The 20,115-nt window shown below is 44.5% G+C and overlaps 1 protein-coding gene across 3 annotated transcripts in view; it reads right to left on the bottom strand.

Moving 5' to 3' along the window:
• Positions 1-16,843: 16,843 nt before the first annotated feature.
• LOC118700303 (EF-hand and coiled-coil domain-containing protein 1-like) overlaps positions 16,844-20,115 on the bottom strand; it is a 41,512-nt gene continuing 38,240 nt past the window's right edge. For 2 of the 3 annotated variants that reach the window (XM_036404699.2, XM_036404694.2), the window contains exon 8: positions 16,844-20,038. In XM_036404699.2, the coding sequence (XP_036260592.1) occupies positions 19,905-20,038 (134 nt within the window). In that variant the 3' untranslated portion in view covers positions 16,844-19,904. The remainder of the gene's footprint in view (positions 20,039-20,115) is intronic. The other variant, XM_036404696.2, reaches the window with a different exon arrangement.

Here is a 20,115-nt window from a genome sequence, read left to right as displayed (position 1 = left end):
AAATTTGTGGTTTTTTTTTTTTTTTTATCTCCAGAAAATCTCCAGGTATGAAAGTTAGTTTGGGCCAGAGCTGTTGAGACACACAAGCCCCAGCAGATGAGGGAGAAGAAGTTTGCCTGTGAAATTGAGTTTTTCTGTACTGGTCAGCCAAGTTTGTTTAATAACTGCCTTTTCACCATTTAATAAAACTTTTAAAAGCACACCATAACATCAAAATAACCATGGTAGGCCGGTGACATCATTAGGGGACAGAGAAAGACAGGAACAGAGAAAGGAAATATGAATGCCATTGAATTAAAAGAGATAAAATTGTGTTGAAGTCACCCAAAATATAGTATTTAATTTGGGTCACCCATGTTCAAAACCAATAACTCCAAGTGGTGAAAGGAAGGTTTCTGAAATATCTGTATGTATTTGGCCACAAAGCCAGTAAATTAGGGTCATACAAGTTTGTAATACTCATGTATCTGTTCATCTAAAGACAGAATGCCATGTCTGTGTGAAGGGAAAGCAAAAACAGAATTTACTTTTCAATTTGATGTGTGAGCAAAGTTTTGGATGTAAGTTTTCCTTTGCTTTAGTTACCAGCCATGAGCACACAAGAATTCTGATGGCAGCTGGCATTTGGAAACCCAGCTGGTTGTGGGTCTGTTCCATTCAGGCCAGTTCTGGGTAGTGTTGGCTTGGGGACAGGCTTGGAGATCTGTTCTGCTTTTGGAAGCAAAGCCCAGGTGAGGTTTTCATGCTGCAGATTTGCAGCAGAGCTGTGGTTTTAAGCTGTCCTTTCTTTATAAGTGGATGTTCCTGAGAGGAAAGGAGATTTCTGGTGTATAAATTATCCTGGCAGCAATCCTTGTTGTCTAATTTTTACTTATTTTTAAAGGACTTTTCTTCATTAGGGTCTAATGAGTTACCAGGAGCTGGAACTTCCTTAGGAACTTCCTGAAGAAAATGCTTTACTGTGTATCTCTGCTCTTTAGCATTTGAAAAGGCAATTCAGACAGTGCCAGGGGGAAAAGACAAAAATACTTCAAAGCCCTTTAGAATTGTGATCTTTTCAATGAGATGAGGAGAAGATTCCTCCCGTGCTGAGGTGAGCAGTTCATCACTGCCTGTCAGGTGGGGATGGCTGTGAGTGCACTGCTCATGGTGCTCCCATCCTCGGGCGCTTCCCCTGCCTTTGGGGAGCACATCCATGATTCCATGGGTGTCTGTGTGCCCTGTGCCTGCACAGTCTGTGCCTCTGTGCCTTCAGGAGTGCTGCCACACGATCAAAACCTTCCTGTCACACAGTGAAATCAAATGCTGTGTCCTTCTGCACTGACAACATCTGGATGGCCGGACTCCACACCCATTTTGTGCTATCCAGTCCTGGATAGCAAATTGTGTTCTATTTACCATCTGTATGGCAGGTGTCTTCTGTTAAGTGGGCAGTTTTCCTTATCTCTTCCACAACTGGGGAGACATCTGCTGATAACAGCTATTGAATGTCCCTGCATGGCTGATAAGAACTACAGCATCCCAGTGTGAGATGCTCTGCCCAGAGGGAGGAGCCAAGCATTCCTACCCAGATAGAATCTGGAGATTCTGGAACACCAGCACGCTTCTCCACTGGATTCCCCAGAGGAACAGCAGCTGCCTCTTCTTCCCCTGGATCTTCAGAGGAGGACTACACCCTTTTCTACAGGATTCCTGCTCCAGCAGAACCAGCCCTGACACTGCAGGAGGGCTGCAGCCACAATTCCAATTGGACTGCTACCAACACCCTGACCCACAGGGTGTCAGGTTGTGTTCTGACTCTGGCAGTGTTGTTTTAGTTTACTGCAGTTTTTTATTTTATCCTTTTATTTTCTTCCCTATTAAAGAACTGTTATTTCCTGCTCCCCTATTTTTTGTCTGAGAGCCCCTTAATTTAAAATTTATAGCAATTCGGAGGGGTGGGGAGGGTTCACATTCTCCATTTCAGGGGAGGCTCCTGCCTTCCTTAGCAGGCACCTGTCTCTCCAAACCAAGACATATCCCTCAGTTAGTCCTGTGTTCCTCCAGGTGTCCTGGTGTGGCAGAGGTGCCCAGATGTGCCCAGCTGTTCCTGCTGAGTCCCCAGCCCTGTCCCCTGGCCCGTGCTCCAGCTCCCTGTGGAGCTCAGGGTGTGCAGGGACTGGCTGCCAGAAGCACCAGGCATTTGCATTCTGCATTTCTGATTTTAGGGCTTTTTGTAGGCCAAATGAGGATTCTTCATTTAAGATGATTTATTAAGAGCCAATTTGAAAAAAAATAGTTATAATCTGCTATAATCTTGTTAGGGTATGAAAGTAATTTTTTTCCACAGAGAGAATCCATGTGAAGTTTTTGTGAATGGACGCTCTGCCTCCTCTCAGTGGAGAGGGATTTCTGGACACCCTCATGTCCCAAACAACCCCTCTCTCCTCACCTGTCCCCTGAATGCCCTTTTCTCTGGATCAGCTCTCCCTGGAGGCCTTGACTCCTGCAGTGAGCTCTGTGGGGGCTGTGCGTGCTCATTGAGGGAGGAGAAGGGCTGAGGGAGATTACTGCTCTCCTCCTGGTTCAGAATAAAAGCTGCAAGCTGGAGATAAATGAGCAGATCAAACGTGTGACCTGCTGAGAGCAAACTCAGACACAAGATGCCATTACCTTTTCTAGTCCCTTTTAAGGAGTTCCAGGCATTTATTGCTGACAGTGACCTGTTCTTGACCAAGGAAGGCCAGAAGTTTTCTCAAGCACTGTTTCCATTCCCAGGGCTGAAAAAAGTGCCCACCTCACACTGCCAGCTCCTCATTTAAAATCTCTCACCTTGATTAATTCTGTTCTTCTGTACTTTCAAATAGGTTTTGGTGAGAGTAGACTAACCAAAATAGATCTTTGTAATTGGATGTGAGTCACTGGTAATTAATGAATTCTACAAATAAGCAAGAAGAAGGATAAAAAAAAATCAATCACAAAATTCATTCTCACATCAAGGAATATTGCTGGCAGAAATGATTTAAAGAAAAACTGTGGTTTCTCTCAAAGCAGGAGCTATTATTGCCTGAAGGCCAAAATTTTCCTCTTAGCTCCTTCACTCTGCAGAACTGAGCTGTCAAAGCTTTCTGAGTATTTCCACTTAGGAGGGCTCAGAGTTTCCTCCTGTCCACATTTTTTCCTGCTGCACATTTTTTGTGGTTCTGCTAATGGGATTTTCCCTCTGTCAAATCCAAAATCTCATTTCCTCAGATTATTCCACAGGCGGATAAAGTCTTGTCATTTAGGAAATTCTTCTCCTAAATTGTACTCCACTCATTTTATCAAGAAATTCTCTCTCTTCGTGCCTGCTTTCATTGAGAACCTCCCTCTTTGCTGTTTTCCCCATTCACAATTTCACCCGGTGATTGCTTATTTTCCCACTAGATGTCATCCAAGCTATTTGTTCTCAAATTCTGAGCATCGCCCCCAGTCGGCCCTTTAGCTATAATTTCTCAGTTCCAAAGAATTGCCTGAAAGAATGAAATCTTGTGTTCTTTTTTAGGATATTGTTTTCCATTGTCTCCAAGATACAAATAAGTCTGAGGTACAAAATGTGTGTATTAAGTGATCTGTCTACATCAGAGGGCTAAAAGCACATGTTTGTGTTTTATGGAACTTGGGGGGTTTTGAGCCCATTAATGAAAATATTCATGGTCAATTTGGACTGGGCAAGCTGGAGGCTCTGTGCCCCTCTCTGCCTTGCTGGCTTGGCTCTAATGAAAAGCAGGTTTTCTTCTAGCTCTTTATGCACAGTCACTGTCATTAAAAATACAATGCAGTGTTCCAGGCAGGCACAACACCACGCTGTATTTATGGGAATGTTTTATTTAGGATTGGGATTAAGCTGTCAGAGCAGATCTCCTGCTTTCTATTTTCCATGCATACCTTTATATTAAATTAAATTGCAATATTCCCTCTAGAAATCTCTGGGATTGGTGCTAATGGAGGTTCAGTGCATGGACCACATTAAAGGGAGTCCAAAGCAGCCCCTCCTCTCCTGGAATAAATGGTTGCATGTGGTGTCCTCAGTTCCAGATGATTTCACTGCTCTGTTCCAGCTGTTTGGGCCTTTGGTTGCTGAATTCCCAGTGTGACAGAGAGCTATCCATGAATGTGCCTTGTTCCCACACTCTGCTAACTCTTCAGGCAAGTCTGATAAAGGTTTTTAAGCATTTTTACCAATTTGTTGCATAACAGCTGGAGTAGGGCTGGGAAATGCATGAGATTGTTCAGCACTCTGAGTGTTGTGGTGTGGTCCTTGTTTAAGGAGAGTGGTGACAAACAAAATCAGCTCAATCATCAGCTAAACTGTCCTGGTTTGAAAGGACAGGTGTCTGCTAAGGAGGGCAGGAACCTCCCATGGAACGGAAAATGTAAACCCCATCCCTCTGAATTATTACAATTTTGAAATTAAAAGTCTTTCAGGCAAAGGTGTGGGAATAGGAATAACAGTTCTTTACCAGGAAAATTAAAATGAAATGCAGTGATACAAACCAAACCCCTGCCAGAGTCAGCCCATGCCCTGTCCCCCTGTGTGTCAGGGGGTGGCACAGCCCCATCCCATGGGGGCTCAGCCCTCCTGCAGTGCCAGCTGTGGCTCTGCTGGAGCAGGGATCCTGCACAAGGGAGGAGTTTTCCTCTGCAGCTCCAGGGCTGCTGGAGATGGGCCTGGGCTCCCTCTGGCCATGCAGGGCAGCAGAAGCTGCTCCTCTGGCAATGCACTGGGCAAAGGCTGCTGGGCTGTCCCAAACCTCAGATTGGATCCAGGTAGGAATGCTTGGCTCCTCCCCTGGGCAGAGCTTCTCCCCATGGGATGATGGAATTGGATCAGCCATGCAGGGGCACTCAGTGGCCATGGACAGAAAATATCTCCTGAAGGAGGATGGGTTTGTGGAAGAGATAAAGAAAACTGCCCCATGAACAGCAGATACCTGCCCCAGCTCTGACAGATGGCAATAGAACACACACCCCCAGACACATCTTGCATTTTCCTACTAAACCCTGCTATTTTCTACTTGAAGAGTTGGAAATGTACAAGGCAGGGCATTGAACTTTATGGCCACACTGAGCAATTGTTCTTGGTGAGACCAATTAGATATTAATTAGTGTCTCATATAAAAGACTACATTGGGAAAGCCCAGGTGATGAGTTTGGGAACTCACTGTGGAATTTCACTCACTGTCCATAACTGATAAAATGGTTATTTTTATAATGTCCAATGTCCTTTACAAAGCTATGGCTTCCTGGGTTTTGAAACAAACCAGTCAGCTCTGGTTTATGAACTACTGATGAATAATCACTTTTCCCCAGTGAGAGCAGCTCCAGTCCCATTGCTGCTGCCCCACACTGACTGTGGGCCCACCCCTGCAGATGTGCCCAGCTGTTTGCTGTGCAAAGAACTGCAGGAGAGTTTGCCCAGACTCCTGAGCACTCATGGAGAGCCCCAGAAAGTCATTGCAGACAGATCTGACCCCGTTCTGCTGAATTCCTGCTGCCAGCAGCTGGGTTGTTGGGAATGTTTCACCCATGAGGAGATGTCAGAGTGCAGAGCTGTCCTGGGCTTGGGAGCACAGTCCTGAGCAATCCCCAACTCTGCAACCACAGTGTTTGCTGCAGGATGTGAGATAACTTTACTGCCAGCCCCCATTTCCAGTTCTAGCATTGCATTCTCAAACCCTGATATTTGCATTTCAAAGCCATGTAGAATATTTAATTTTTTTTAATGGGCTTGATATTTTGAGCCATAAGAGTGCACATTTTGCAAGTCCTGCTCCTTCAGGTCCTTCAGGCTGTAGGTTGCTAATGAAAGCTGATCAAGTGCCTTGGGTTCTGAAAGAAATCCTTTATATAGTGTGACCTGTGATAAAATCTCAAGAGCTGAAAATGCTGCTGTGCTAATCCTATTATTTCCTATCACAGAATGCTGATATACAAACAATTTGGAGAGTCAGTTTGATCAAGCTGGCAGCTGAATTAATCACATGGTCACTTATAGCAGGGTATAAATAAGCAGCAGTTCCTCTGAGGAGAACTGTACATTCATTAAAAGATGCTGCAAGCCTCTTCCTGCATTATGTAATTATCTCTTTGCCCTCATTTGGTGTCTCCAGCCCAGTGTTGATGATGTATCCAGTGAAACTTCCTGCATTTAATGGAGCTGGTTGGAGGTTATTTACAATTTATTTCCTCATCAGTTGTGATAAATGCTGGTGGTTTGATGCTGTCCTGCAGTGCCACTCGTGGTGTCATCCTCCCCAGGCTGACAGGCACAGCTCAGCCACAGCACCTCTGCCTCTCATGGGGAAACAGAGCCTGGAATGGGAGCAGAGCTCCTGTCCTCTCTGATCAGCAGCTCTGAAATCCCTCAGGGTTTGCCTCGTGCCTTGGCTGTTTGTGCAACTGCAGCTGCTCCAGCTAAAGGGCACTGCTCAGGTTCTGTGGCTACAGAAGATCTGCCAGCTTTACTTTACTTTCCTTTTATTTTTTTTTTTTTGTAATGAGGAGTCATCCCATGAACTGCTCTGAATTATGAGGTGTCCTCAGCTGAAAGGATGAGGAAGGAGAAATCCCTGGGATTCCCATAAGTGCTGCTCACTGCCCCCTTCAGTGGCACTGGATGCTGTTTTAAGGCCCTTTCACTGTGACCTAAGCATGTTTGTGAGAGCAGAGTGCTTGGCCTGGGGTTTTGTTTTTTGCCTTTACTCACCATCTCCATTCTTTTGGAGGTTCCAGTTTGTTTCCTACTGAACACAATTATTTTTCCCTTTTTTGCCCTTCAAACTCTGTGACATTTCTGATTAATCTCTGTGAATAAAGCCAGACTTGGAGCAGGGTATTTCCAGAGCACAGGGCCAGTTCCCTGTGCTGCCTCCAGTTCCAGCACTGCAGCTGAACAGAGTTTTACAAACCTCAGCTTCTGCTCAGCTTGCAGCTCTGGCACATGGGAAAAACACATCCAAATCCCATCAATTCTTCCTTAAGCTCGCTCTGAAATTCAAAAGGATGAAAAAGAGTGTTCCACTGCTGTGAATGCAGCTTTGCTGGAGGGTTTCACTGGCACAGGGACTGTCTGAGGTGCTCATTTTGGGGATGTTTCTGCTATTAAACTGAGTGCAGGCAGCACAGCTCTCTGAGCACGAGTGTGTTTGGCACTGGACTTTTGAAGTAGGAATAAATCTTGTGGCCTCTGGTATTTCACTGACCAGACTACTGAAATAAGTGCACAGAATATGAGCAGGAACATCATCTGTCTGAAAAGGCAAACAAAATTAACTCTCCCCCACACTTTGATTTTGGCAATACCTCTGCCAAAAAACACCAACAAACCAACCTAAGTTTATCACCCATCTCTTCAGGCAAAAATCCTCTGTGACAAGGGCTCATTCCCTTTTGCTGTTTTAAACCATTGGTGTTGATGTTCCAAGCCTCAAGCAAGTTCCTTTCAACTCCTTAAATATCTCACATACTATTGGTTTCAGGCTAGAGGTGATTCTTCCTTATGTTTAAGCAGCCAGGTAAAAAATAAAGGAAATAAAGATAAAAATAATTTCCAGCTCCTGGGGTAAAACTGGAGAAAGAGGGAAGAAAATTCAGCCTGGAAGAGAATAATATCAAACCCAGTGACACAATAACTGCAGTGCAGGCAGTGGGTAAAGAAGGAAAACTCTGTTTAATCAGATTGTGCTAGCAGGGGAAATTTGTTCATCTGAAAATTCTCAGGGATCTTTTTATGGATCTGTAATTCTGTGTTATTTTTTTTTTTCACTGAAAACCAGATTATTTGGGTGAGAAGACCCTTCCCCTACACCTCTTTTTTCCCCCATTACTTCCTTAGTGACCCAAGACTTTGACAATTTTGGTGTTTCCTGGTGCCTTACATTGTGCCTGGCTGAGTTTACCTACTTGGCTTTTCCTTTTTGCTCAAGGTGTTTAAGAACCACATTTCCAAAGAACACCCACATTGTTGATGCTTTTTTCCAAAGCCATTTTCAGTAAAGTAGCAGAGAAAAGGGGAGGTTTTACTGCTTTTTGCTGCTTTGGAGCTGTAGAATATAAATTCTCAAATGTTTCAGCATAGGGATGCCTGTACTGGCATTGGCTGACATCTCTCTCAAAAATTATTCAGAACACTCTTTTCAAAAAGAAAAGCTTTCATGTCTAAAATGAGAAATTCCTACTAGCCCTAATTTGCAGGAAATTCTGCCTGAACCCCCTTTCAACTCAAGGTCAGCTTAAGCTCTCTCTGGGTGAGAATATATTAGAAAAAAATAGAATTATATATACAAGTATATGTAACTATACAACACTGATTGTGCTTCCTTTGGTTAGAAAGGCAAACTAAAGATTTTGAATCTTTCATTAAACCTGTGGAAAGTTCCTTAAGTTGATTTTAAATTACAGCTTCTCTGCTACTTTTTTTTTTTTTTTTACTATATATATGTTAATATATAAGAATCTATCCAACTTTCTTCGATCAGAACTGCTGGAGACTTGCATTTATTTAATGAGGTGAAGGTCAATGTTCTTACTGGGAGACTGCATTTAAAGCCAAAGGGAAATACTAAATATTAGTAATTTTTAAATGATTGTAGCATTTATTATAATTCTGTAGGTATGGAGTTCTTGATGAGAAGGAAAAACCTGTCTAAATAAATTGCATTTCTTTATAGATAGGTACTTTAAAGGATGTTTACTGTGCTTTAACCCTGAAGCACCCCATGTAAACCATAGGTAAAAGGAAATCTAAACCAGACTGGCAGTGATGAGTGACAGGTAGAAGTATCTGAAACAATAGAGGGATCATTTTTACCATCTGATTATTTCAGATTTGAGTTGTTTGATCTGATATAGATCACTTATTCTTTATTCAAAAGCAGCTTTAATCTGCTGCATGCGAAGCTGAGGTGGCCCCATAGGTCAGGGTTTCACCCAGGATGTGGCAGCACTGGCTTTAATTCCATAAAATGCAGTTACTGATGCAGAGTGGAGCAGCTCCAGTGGGGATGACTGAAGAGAGCCAGGAGGTGAGCAGTGCAGGGGAGGGAATTTGGGATGGGGTGGGAGGCCAGAGTCCCTCCTCAGTGCTACCCAATGTTCCCCTCTGTTGGGAAGGGGAAACAGGAAAGCCTTACAAATATGATTGTCTGGCAAAAGCTTTTGAGAATATGGAAACTATAAGTGAGATTGAAATGAAAGCAAGCTTTGAGATACTTTAGTTACTGAACAACAGGAAAACAATGGTGTGGCTGCTGAAGGTGATCCCCTTTTGATGGAACAACACCCTCTGCTTGCAGACAGGCCCAAGGGGCAGAGCAGACCCTACAGCTTGGCAGAAGGGGCACAAAGAGGAGTTTTTAGGGTTTAAAATGTGACACAGTATGGTAATGTAATGATTCTTATAGGCTGTATGTAAATGCTATAGGATTTGTATCTTGTACTGGATTGGTTAGTGAGAATCAGAATATTCAACACAGAAGATTTATTGTATTGGAACGGGAACTTCACACTTCCTACCTCCTGTCTCTTAGCTCTTGCCTTTTACACTCTTACCCCTTTTACTCTCTTACCCTTTTACTCTCTTACCCTCTCATCCTCTCTCCCCCTCTCCTCTCTGGGGCCTGCTCTGAGCTGTGCCTGGCAGCTCCCAGCAGGGCCCTGCCCCCAGGCCCTTTGCAATAAACCCCAAATTCCTGTCCTGGCTGCAGAGATCTCTGCTCTCCATCCATCCCCACCTCCTGCACCCCTCCTGGGTGAGCCCCAGGCCCTGGGGTGCTGCTTGGGCTGCACAGCTCCTGGAGCAATTTACAGCAACAAAACCAACTTCACTTTGATGAATTGCACTTTTTTCTGGCCAAAGGGTTTCACTGCAGGAAAATTCCTGTTCTTCTTGCCAAGTTTGTCCCTGCTCCAGCTATGAGGAGGGATTGATGCATCACCTGCTCTCCTCTGCCCCCAGGACCTGCCCTGCCAGGTCCCTGGCACTGTCTGGGAGGCAGAGCCACAGCCCAGGCTCTGACAAACCCAGCACTGCTCTTCTTCTCTGTGCTGCTGCTGCTTTCCTTGGTCTCCATTTCTCCTCTCAAATCAACAAAAATAGCTTAAATAGCAAAAAAATAGCAAAAATATTTACCTGTGTTAATGGGTAAATAGCTACCCCCTGACACAGGTAAATAACTCTTGCTTTTATTTCTCAGAACCATGGCCAGGCTGCATTTTGGGGGTGCCAGGTGCAAGGGGCAGTGTGGCTGTGCTGTCCTGCTCCCACCGTGTCCCTGGTGCCTCCTGTGCCCCCCTGGTGTCCCCACCCATCTCTTGTTCAAGTTCACTCTGCTGGGATCATTCCTCACCCCAGATTGCACTGATTTCATTGATTTCCCACCTTTCCCAGGCTCCCAGTGTCCATCATGATGTTCTTGGCAATGGCTCCATGTGCAGGACTCATTTCACACTTTGGGAAGGGCACACTCCCCTGCCAGACTGGATTCCTGTGGTGTCAGCTCTCTTGGAATGGTGACATCATTTTCTCCTCTATTGTCTGGCAACTTTGATTTTTTCTCCTCTTCTTGATTGGTTTCTTTTTTTTTTCTTTAAACTTTCTGAACAGAAATAAAATTTTCCCCTCCTTATTATTCAAGCCAGATGTTTTTTTAATTGCAAACAAATCATATCTTTCTTCACACAAGCTGAGGCAATTTTTAGGGTGTCCTGGCTTTCTGCTGGCCCTGGTTTGGGGTGCCCCCAAAGCCCCTGGCCCATGTACACACTGTGCACTCACAACCTCACTGCTCTGAGGGGGCAGGGATTAATCCCTCTGCACTGAGTAATTTCTCTTATAATTGTGTAAAATACTTCCAAGCCTTTTTTTGGGGTTTATTTGGCACCCTTGCACTGTAACATGGTCATAGTGGGTCATGAAGTGACCAGTCAGCATTTCTGTGTCCAAACCTGCTGTAACTTGTGTGGAAATTTTTATTTGGCAGTGGCTGGATAAGGAGTGATGGGGAAGAAAGAAAGAAAAATGTGATTTATATTTGTTGTTTGCTTGTGTGACAATTTATGAGTCAGCCATAGCCTAAACTACAATTCCACTGTCCTTCAGAGATCTCCAACTGTTTATTTTCAGCAGGAGTGAGGACCAGGTCTCCAAAATGTTATCATTCAACAGCAGATGCAGCTTTAAAACTATTTCTGGTGTTTATTCATCTGTGCAGGAATGAAGTGAATCTGCAGTGAGGAATTGCCAGAGATTTCATCCACATTGCTGGAATTAGTTCTTTCCACTTTTAGTCCCAGTAGTTATGGACTGATGTGCTGATTTTTGTCATTAACTCTGTTTCTGATTATAAGGCAATGTCAAATGTCCTATAGGATTTGAGAAGCCTTCCTACTTTTTAGTTTTAGATTCTCTTTTGCTTCAAAAATAGGAGCAGATTGGCAAGTTTGGAGTTGCTGTTTTCTTGCATGAGCAAAGGAATAAAGGAAACCAAGGTTTTAAAGGCCTCTGCATTATAAACCAGGTTAGATTCTCATGACATTTGGGGTTTTTTTTCCATCACACAATGGGATTCAATGGAAGTGGAAGAGTTTAAGTGAACTGAAAGAGATGTTTTGTCAAAGATGGTGTTTCTGGTGATGCAGGGATTCAGATTTCTCCTACTTATTCTGGAGAGTTTTCCCTCTAACAGTCCTTGTCAGTAGAATCTCCTTTCCTGTAGATTCTGAATTGCCAAGTATGATTTATTTTAGAGTCTCAGCCCTGCTGTTTTCCTCTCTCCTGTCCTTTTCAATGGTTTGTGATCTTGGCCATGCTCAACTCTCAGGAGATTGGGAATCACTTGTGCAGTCCATGAAATAATGGTACAGTCTGCAGAATGAGACTCACTCCTTAAATGACATTATTTCCCAAAATGTTTCTATTTTCCTGAACTGGAACCATTTCAGACTCTGTCTGGAGAATTGCCTGCTCCTAGACTTGATCCCCCACCCATTTCCAGACTGTAGAAAAAAAGAAGAGAAAGAAGAGGCTCAGAGGAACTCTAAAATTCCCAAACTGGCATTTTAGACCCAGTCACCAGCTGGACAGCAAATCCAATTCATGGCCATTTACTCCTGCCAATACAACTGTAGTTTTGTCTCATGAAACTCCCAAAACTCCATCCAACAACAGAGTGTCAGAATCGGGAGGAAAAGGTCTCCTTAAATGACTTGCAACAATTTCCTTTGATGAAATGGGAGTTGCTGGGTGCACTCTTTATTCCTGGTTGGGGGAAAAGCACACAGCAAACTCTAGAGTTGCAAAAAAGAAAACAAAGGACAGCAATAAAAAATGACACTTGTGGCTGCTGGGATGGAGGACTGTGCTCTGCACACAAACCAGAAGACCTGCAATGAAAATTCAGACTTTAGCCCTTGAGTGCAACTCATTGTGGTTCAAATTATCACCACAGAATGACAATTTCCAGGTTTATCAATGCAATGTGAAAAATTTCTCTTTCTTCCCTATCCAGAGAGTATCTTTTTAAAACACTTCCTTTGCAGATCTGGACATCTGGATTTCATTCTAAAGGTTTAGTGTTCACTACCAGGTGCTGGGAAAATTAGATTTCTTCTCCCTGCATCAGTTATTCTTTGGTGTTTTCTGAGCCTACCCTTGTAGTTATTTACCTCTTATGTCCTGAAATATTTTTGTATTTCAGGATTTGAAATCCTTCCTGTCCCTTTTCTCTCTCCCCTCAATACATTGTTGTTCAGCTCAATATCTCCCTCAGTGTGAGTTGCTGCCTTGAATTAGAGGCTCTGTCAGTTTTATTTCTCTGGGGCTCCAGTCAGAGGTGTGAAGGCAGCTCCAGCTGCACTTGGTAGCTGCTCTCCAGAGCTGCTGAACTTCCGCACACAATTAGCCTTATCCTCATGCAGAGTTAATTCTGGTTTATTTCCTGTTATATATTTCCTATTTTCCTATTATTTATTATTGAACTTAAACCCAAACTGCTGTCTGTGCTCTGTGCTGCAGGTTTTGGCAGAGGTGGGAATTTAAGGAGACCTTTTCCTCCTGATTCTGACACTCTGCTGTTGGATGGAGCTTTGGGAGTTTCATGAGACAAAACTACAGTTGTATTGGCAGGAGTAAAAGTGGCCATGAATTGGATTTGCTGTCCAACTGGTGACTGGGTCTAAAATGTCAGCTTGGGAATTTCAGAATTCCTCTGAGCCTTTTCTTTCTTTTCTTTTGTTCTACAGTCTGGAAATGGGTGGGGGATCAACACCAATTCCAAAGTGTTAATTTCCATTGCAATTGGCTGCAGAGGAGCAGGCAGTGGCTGTGCTTCCCTCCTGGATGACTCCAGGTGGGAGAGCAGAGTCTGAGCCCGCCTGGGCTGCTCCTCCCCATCCCCTGGGGCAGAGGCTCCTGCTCTGTCGGTGGCACCCGAGTGACAGAATGAGTGACAGAATGAGTGACAGAATGAGTGACATGCCATTTCTGAGTGACAGAAATGTGGAGTTGTTGCTGCAGCCCTCATGAAAATCCTTCCTCATGAAAAAACCCTCATGAAAACAGAAATTCCCCTGCTCTGGGATGTGAAGGTGACCTGGGAATGCTTTCCATGGCAGTGGGATGTGCTCTGTGCTGCCCATGGCAGGGCAAAAGAAAATGATACTGAAAACCTGAGCCCATCTGTGAGTGACTTTCAAATGCTCTGCAAAGCTGGGTGTGGGAACCCAGGACATTGCTCTGGCTGCCCTGGAGGACTCGAGACCCTGGCAGGGGGCTCAGAGACCTTGGCACGGAGTCACAGACACCTGTGCCTTTGATTTTAACCCATGGAAAAGTTACCAACTTTGTGTGAAGATTTACAAGCCACAAGGATTTGAGTAGAATGTTAGTGAATTTATCACAGGGTGAAAAAGTAGAATTGTGGGGATTTAGAATGAGGGTTCAAGAGGCAAGATGGAGGAATCTGGGCATGTCCTGTCCTCCTTCTCCTTCTCGTTCTCCTTCTCCTTCTCCTCCTTGTTCTTCTTTTCCTCCATCTTCTGCTGTGTTGGTGGCACTTCTGATTGGTTTAGAGTAGAGGCAGACTGTCTAACATAGGTGATAGGTATTGGAAAATTATTGTAAATAAAGTACATGTAGTTCTTAGCATAAAAAGATAACACTGCCCTGAGGGTGGTCAGTGTGATTCAGCCTGACCTGATGGACAGATCTCAGCAGGTCAGAAGAAGAATGTTATAGATAAGAGAAAATGAACAACCTTGAAAAGCAGAGCTGAGGAATCTCGACTTCTTCTTCAGTCGCAGGGCTGGGAAAAAAGAGACTTTCAACACCTCGGGAGCCATTTCAGCAACAACAAACCTGAGAGCTGGGGACGTTTTTGGGGCCCATCAGTCCCTGGGTGGATGAGTTCTGTGGTGTGTCTGAGCCCTGGGCATGACAGATGTTGGCTCAGAAGCAATCAGAGCCTGTTGTGGCTCCTGCTGTCCCCTGTGCTGCTGGAGCTGCAGAGTCTGACAGGACAGCAGCTCCTCCTGCTGTGTACTGGGCTGGCACTGCCTGGGCAATGGATTTAACTCCCACAATCAGCCCAGAAACAAAAAAATCCTCCCATGGGTATTGCAGGTTCTTTATTTCAAAATAATGTTTTTAATCTAAATGGTATTTTAAGTCAAATTGTATCAGCCTCCATATATTTTCTCTCTTTTTTTCTTGATCTGTTTTTGGCAGTCTTAAGAGGTAGAAAATTCCTCACAAAAGACTGGACCTTGCCTTTGTTAGAGACCATTTTTCCACTTGTCATTGTGAAAAAAAACCACCAATGAGAAGCAATCAGCAAAACCAAGGCTATCAAACAATAAAACCTTGAAGTACAGAAATTATCTCAAACTCTAACACCCAAACCCTCAGCTCTCATGACCTTTCTGCTTTGCAGGGTGCACGTGGGTGAAACCACTTGAATACTGATAATTTTTCAATGTCATCCCACAGCCCTTGTTTACTCCCTGGCAGAGATAAGTTACCTCACAGCTCTTTGAGGCAGAATCAGAAACCAGTAATTAAGAATGTAATCTGGTTTGTGCACCCCAGGGAACACAGGGAGCTCCCTGGGGTTTGACTCCTGCCCACTGTGAGCCAGGGGAAGCTGCCTGGAGGGAGGAATTTGGGCTGCCCATCCCTGCAGTGAGGATGTGGAGGAATTACAGCATGAGGAGGAGCAGAGAGGATGAGGAGCAGTGAGGGAGCAGGAAGAGCAGTGAGGATGAGGAGGAGTAGGAAGAGTGAGGATGAAGAGGAGTCACACCCTGAGTAGGAGCTGTGAGGATGAGGAGGAGTTACACCCTGAGGGGGATGAGGGAGGGTGAGGAGGAGTCACACCCTGAGGAGGAGCAGTGAGGGTGAGGAGGAGTCACACCCTGAGCAGGAGCAGAGCTCACAGGAGCAGTTCAGGACAATTTGTGGGACACTCATGGCATCCCAGGATGGTTTGGGTTAAGGGCCCTTAAAGCTCTCCTCGTTCATTCCAGGCCCTGCCGTGGCCGGAGCACCTTCCACTAGGCCAGGCTGCTGCAAGCCCAGCCTGGAACATTCCCAGGGGAACCCACAGCCTCTCTGGACACTCTGTCCCAGGGCCCCACCATCTGGGAACCCACAGCCTCTCTGGACACTCTGTCCCAGGGCCCCACCATGCTCAGAGTGAAGGATTTCCTTCCATGGTCCCATCCAGCCCCACTCTCAGCTTAAAGCCAGCCCCTTGCCTCTGACCTTCCTGTGAGCCCCTTCAAGGGCTCTTGGCTCTCCCCAGAGCCTTCTCCTCATGCAGAGTCAATTCTGGTTTATCTCTTATTATTTATTTCCTATTTTCCTATTATTTATTTATTATTGAACTTAAACCAAACAGCTGTCTGTGTTCTGTGCTGCAGGTTTTGGCAGAGAGAAACATGTTGTAGTTAAAACTTATTTATACAGAGTCTTTGCAGATATTTCAGATACATTTTGGAGGGAGGGGGGCACAGTTCTTGGATCTGCAATTCAAAGACCATTATCTCACCAGATTATTTTCTTGTTGATTAAAATGAAAAGTAAGAGTTTTGCTAAATCTCCTTCCCTTTTGTTTTTCCTCATGATCTCTCACCTCTTCTTTCCTCATAAAGAGCTGGATTACTTTTATCAAATAAGTATTCTTAAAAACAATTATATCCATTCTATTTGCAGAGGTGGGAATTTAAGGAGACCTTTTCCTCCTGATTCTGACACTCTGCTGTTGGATGGAGCTTTGGGAGTTTCATGAGACAAAACTACAGTTGTATTGGCAGGAGTAAATGGCCATGAATTGGATTTGCTGTCCAGCTGGTGACTGGGTCTAAAATGCCAGTTTGGGAATTTTAGAATTCCTCTGAGCCTCTTCTTTCTCTTCTTTTTTCCTACAGTCTGGAAATGGGTGGGGGATCAAGTCTAGGAGCAGGCAATTCTCCAGACAGAGTCTGAAATGGTTCCAGTTCAGGAAAATAGAAACATTTTGGGAAATAATGTCATTTAAGGAACGAGTCTCATTTCAGAGAAGTTTGCTGTGATTCAGACAGCCCTTCTGAGTGAAGAAATTAGTGAGCTGCATAAAACAAGGAGGTTTTGTTCTGCTAAGCTGAGCTCTTCTGTGGGTACCTCAGTCCAGGTTTGGGGTGTGATGATTTCAGCCTCGAGGTAATTTGAAAGAAGTTGGGGAGGCAAAATGCAGTTGAGCTATTTTGGCATGCTGAGGCAAAAAGAAGAGACAGAAGAGCAGAATAGAAACCCAAGACCTCTGAAAATCCCAGTCTTTTGAAAGTAAAGTGTAATTAAGGACATAAGGATGATTTTAATTTAATTTCACACTAGGAAACACACTCTGTAGCTTTTGTATTTCGGGGAATTACACATAAAATTATTAAGAAAATAAGACAGTGTAAATACCAAAGAATTGTGTCTTAAACTCCATGAAATGATAAATCTGAGAGAGGCCCTGTGGCTGGTAATGCCACATGTCACATGCACCCTGTGAAGGTTTAGAGTCACTCTCACACTGAGCGATTCCATTTTATTCCGTTTTTATTTTAAAAGTGCTCCTTTTTTCCTAGTCCCAGCTCCTCCCATCCCCATGTACGGATTAAGGACAGTATAATGGAAAGGAGGAGTTTGAATTCCAGGGTTTTTTCCTCCCAAAGTGTGCACAGATGCACTGAACCCCTCGGAGCAGCTCTGGCTGGATAAGGCCACTCTGATCTGCTGCAAAAATTCTGTGACTCAGAGTAACATCTGGGATGAGTCCTCCCTGCCAAATACTCCAGAGAGAGCTTCAAAAATAAATGGGACAATTATTAAACAACTTTACAGATCAGGTGGGCTTTAATTTACTAATAGTTAATGCCTCCTATAAACAAAAAAAATAATGGGAGGAGGAAACTCTCCTTGAAAAATGCCATTTGTGCTAGAAGTGTGAACCCCTCAGAGGTTACCCAGGGACAAATTTGCCAAATGGGAAGTGAGGAGGGCTGTTGGGAGGGGAAGGGACATTGAGGATGAAGTAAAATCATTTGTGGAAAAAACAGGGGAGAAAATACCCAAGCTTCCTTTTAGGGCCAGTTTGCAGGTTTATTAGAAAATTAATAAACTAAAAGTGAATTTGTGAGAAATAGACTGCCAGGTTTGGGGACACGGGAACAGGAGAAAAGGTCCAGATGGTGACAAATCCAAATGCTGCAAGAACCCTGCAGTAAATGAGGACCCAGAGCCAGGTGTGTGCCTGCATTAGAATCCTGCTCCTGAACACACAGATCAGGCTCATTTCATCATTTCCTGGCATTTCCCCTCTTTACACCTCTGCCTTGTTCCTGGGAAAGTCAGAGAGCTGCACACAACAAAAGCTGATACTTGTTGGGATTTTTAGCAAATGAAGCCAAGCAGGGATCTGATTTCTGCTCATTTAAACTTTTGCCTGTGGCACAGCTAGAGGCTGTTTCTGTAGAATATAATCCTAGCATGTACCTCAGTATATACTCACTAACAGTATATTATGCTCTGGTATTTTGTTAGTAATATATTTAGCATTAGAAGACAGTTTTATTTCTTAGAGCATGAATATTTCCCTATGTATATATGTCCTGTCTAATGTATCTTTAAGAAAAATGTACATTAACAATATATATCTATTCTTACATTTTTCCTCTGCTAAACCACAAAAAACCCCCAAAATACAAAAAACAACGAGGTAAAACACCATTGAACAGAGTTTGTTTCATTGTTTGCATAACACCTTTTGTTCTCTCCTTTAAAATGAAATTAAAATAATACAAATTTTTGTTCCCAGTGTGGCTCAAAGGTGCCACAGTTTTCAAGGGAGGTGTGTGTGAGCCACACAGTGTGGAAAGGAATGGAAAGGAATGGAAATTTTATTCCCCAGCTTGCATTGTGGACCTTATTCCTGTATGAAAACCTTTTTCCTGGGAAAAATTCACACATGTACAGTTGAATGATCTTATTTCATCACTGGCATCATTATCTCAGGCAAATCACATTCTTCAAAGATCCACAGTGCATCTTTTCAGTAACATCAATTCAGCTGGCTCTTTTAGGAACTCTGCCCCTGTTTGGCAGGTGAATGACACAGCAAAAGCACCTTGGAAGAAACCTATTTTTTTTTTTTACTTTTGCCCCAGGAGTTACTTTATTGCTGATTAAAACATTCCATGGCACCACAATTAGGCCCAGCTCTTTATATTAATTGGCCTCCAGGTGGGGCCTAATTTTGTGTCTCGGCAGCTGCACTGATGGAAATTAAAATTTAGAACTCACTTGTGCACTGCACGAGTTGTTTGCTAACACAGAATGACAGCAAAGTGAATTTTTCAGCCCTTCCTTTCCCTGAGAGCCTGGGAACAAGATTGCTTTGGACCTCCTTCAAGCACTTAACTTTAACTTCTTATGTAAAATCTGACTGTTGTCAGGAAAGGCTGCTGCATATTCCTAAGGCATCTCTATAATTGCAAATATAAAATTCAGCAGAGCAGTAAAAAAGTCTAGCTTCAGAGTTAAATAAAGTGAATAATTGAGTGAGAAACACAGAGCCCTTAAAACCTGCACTGCTGGCACACACTCCTGGGTATGTTTATCATTCAGTTTGTCACCTGTAGGGTAAGGGATAACAAATCCAGGGATAACACAGGCTGCCTTGGCTTTGGAGTGGGGCTTCCACAAAGGCTGCAAACTGTGCCCAGCCCCTGCATAGCCAGGACTGTAAATCAGTCTGGGTCAGGTGAGGGTGGTGGGCACAGTTTGGTGCCAGCCCAGTCCCAGTTTTGCAGGGCTGTAAATCCCTGTGGGTCAGGTGAGGGTGGTGGGCACAGTCTGGTTTGGTGCCAGCCCAGTCCCAGTTTTGCAGGGCTGTAAATCCTTGTGGGTCAGGTGAGGGTGGTGGGCACAGTCTGGTGCCAGCCCAGTCCCAGTTTTGCAGGGCTGTAAATCCCTGTGGGTCAGGTGAGGGTGGTGGGCACAGTCTGGTGCCAGCCCAGTCCCAGTTTTGCAGGGCTGTAAATCCTTGTGGGTCAGGTGAGGGTGGTGGGCACAGTTTGGTGCCAGTCCAGTCCCAGTTTTGCAGAGCTGTAAATCCTTGTGGGTCAGGTGAGGGTGGTGGGCACAGTTTGGTGCCAGCCCAGTCCCAGGGGCACCCCAGGGCTGGGCTCTGCAGTCCAGGTAAGGCAGGGCTGTGCCCAGCCAGGGCTGCTGCTCCTCCCTTGGGTCACTGCTCGCTCCTGGCCAGTCCAGGTGTGGCTGAGCTGGACAAATGTCCCTCATTCCTCCTTCCAGCTGGACAAATGTCCCTCATTCCTCCTTCCAGCTGTGCTGGGGCTGCCTGGGCTCAGCAGGAGATCACCAGGGGGTTGGACAGGGACCGTGGGCTCTGTGCCTGCTCCATGGGCTGCTTGTGCAAGAGTTCACAGGCTGCCAGCTCCTGCTGAAGGGTGTCCAGCACTTCCAACAGCTGGGCTTTGCCTTGGGAAAGCAAATTGCAAACATGAGCATTTGAACAAAGTCAGGAAGTTGCAGTTTCACAATCATAACAGGCTCTT

This window comes from Molothrus ater, chromosome 11 (assembly GCF_012460135.2).
Source record: "Molothrus ater isolate BHLD 08-10-18 breed brown headed cowbird chromosome 11, BPBGC_Mater_1.1, whole genome shotgun sequence".
Taxonomy (NCBI): Eukaryota; Metazoa; Chordata; class Aves; order Passeriformes; family Icteridae; genus Molothrus; species Molothrus ater.
Note: the sequence above shows the minus strand (reverse complement) of the source record. Positions and strands in the feature narration are given on the sequence as shown.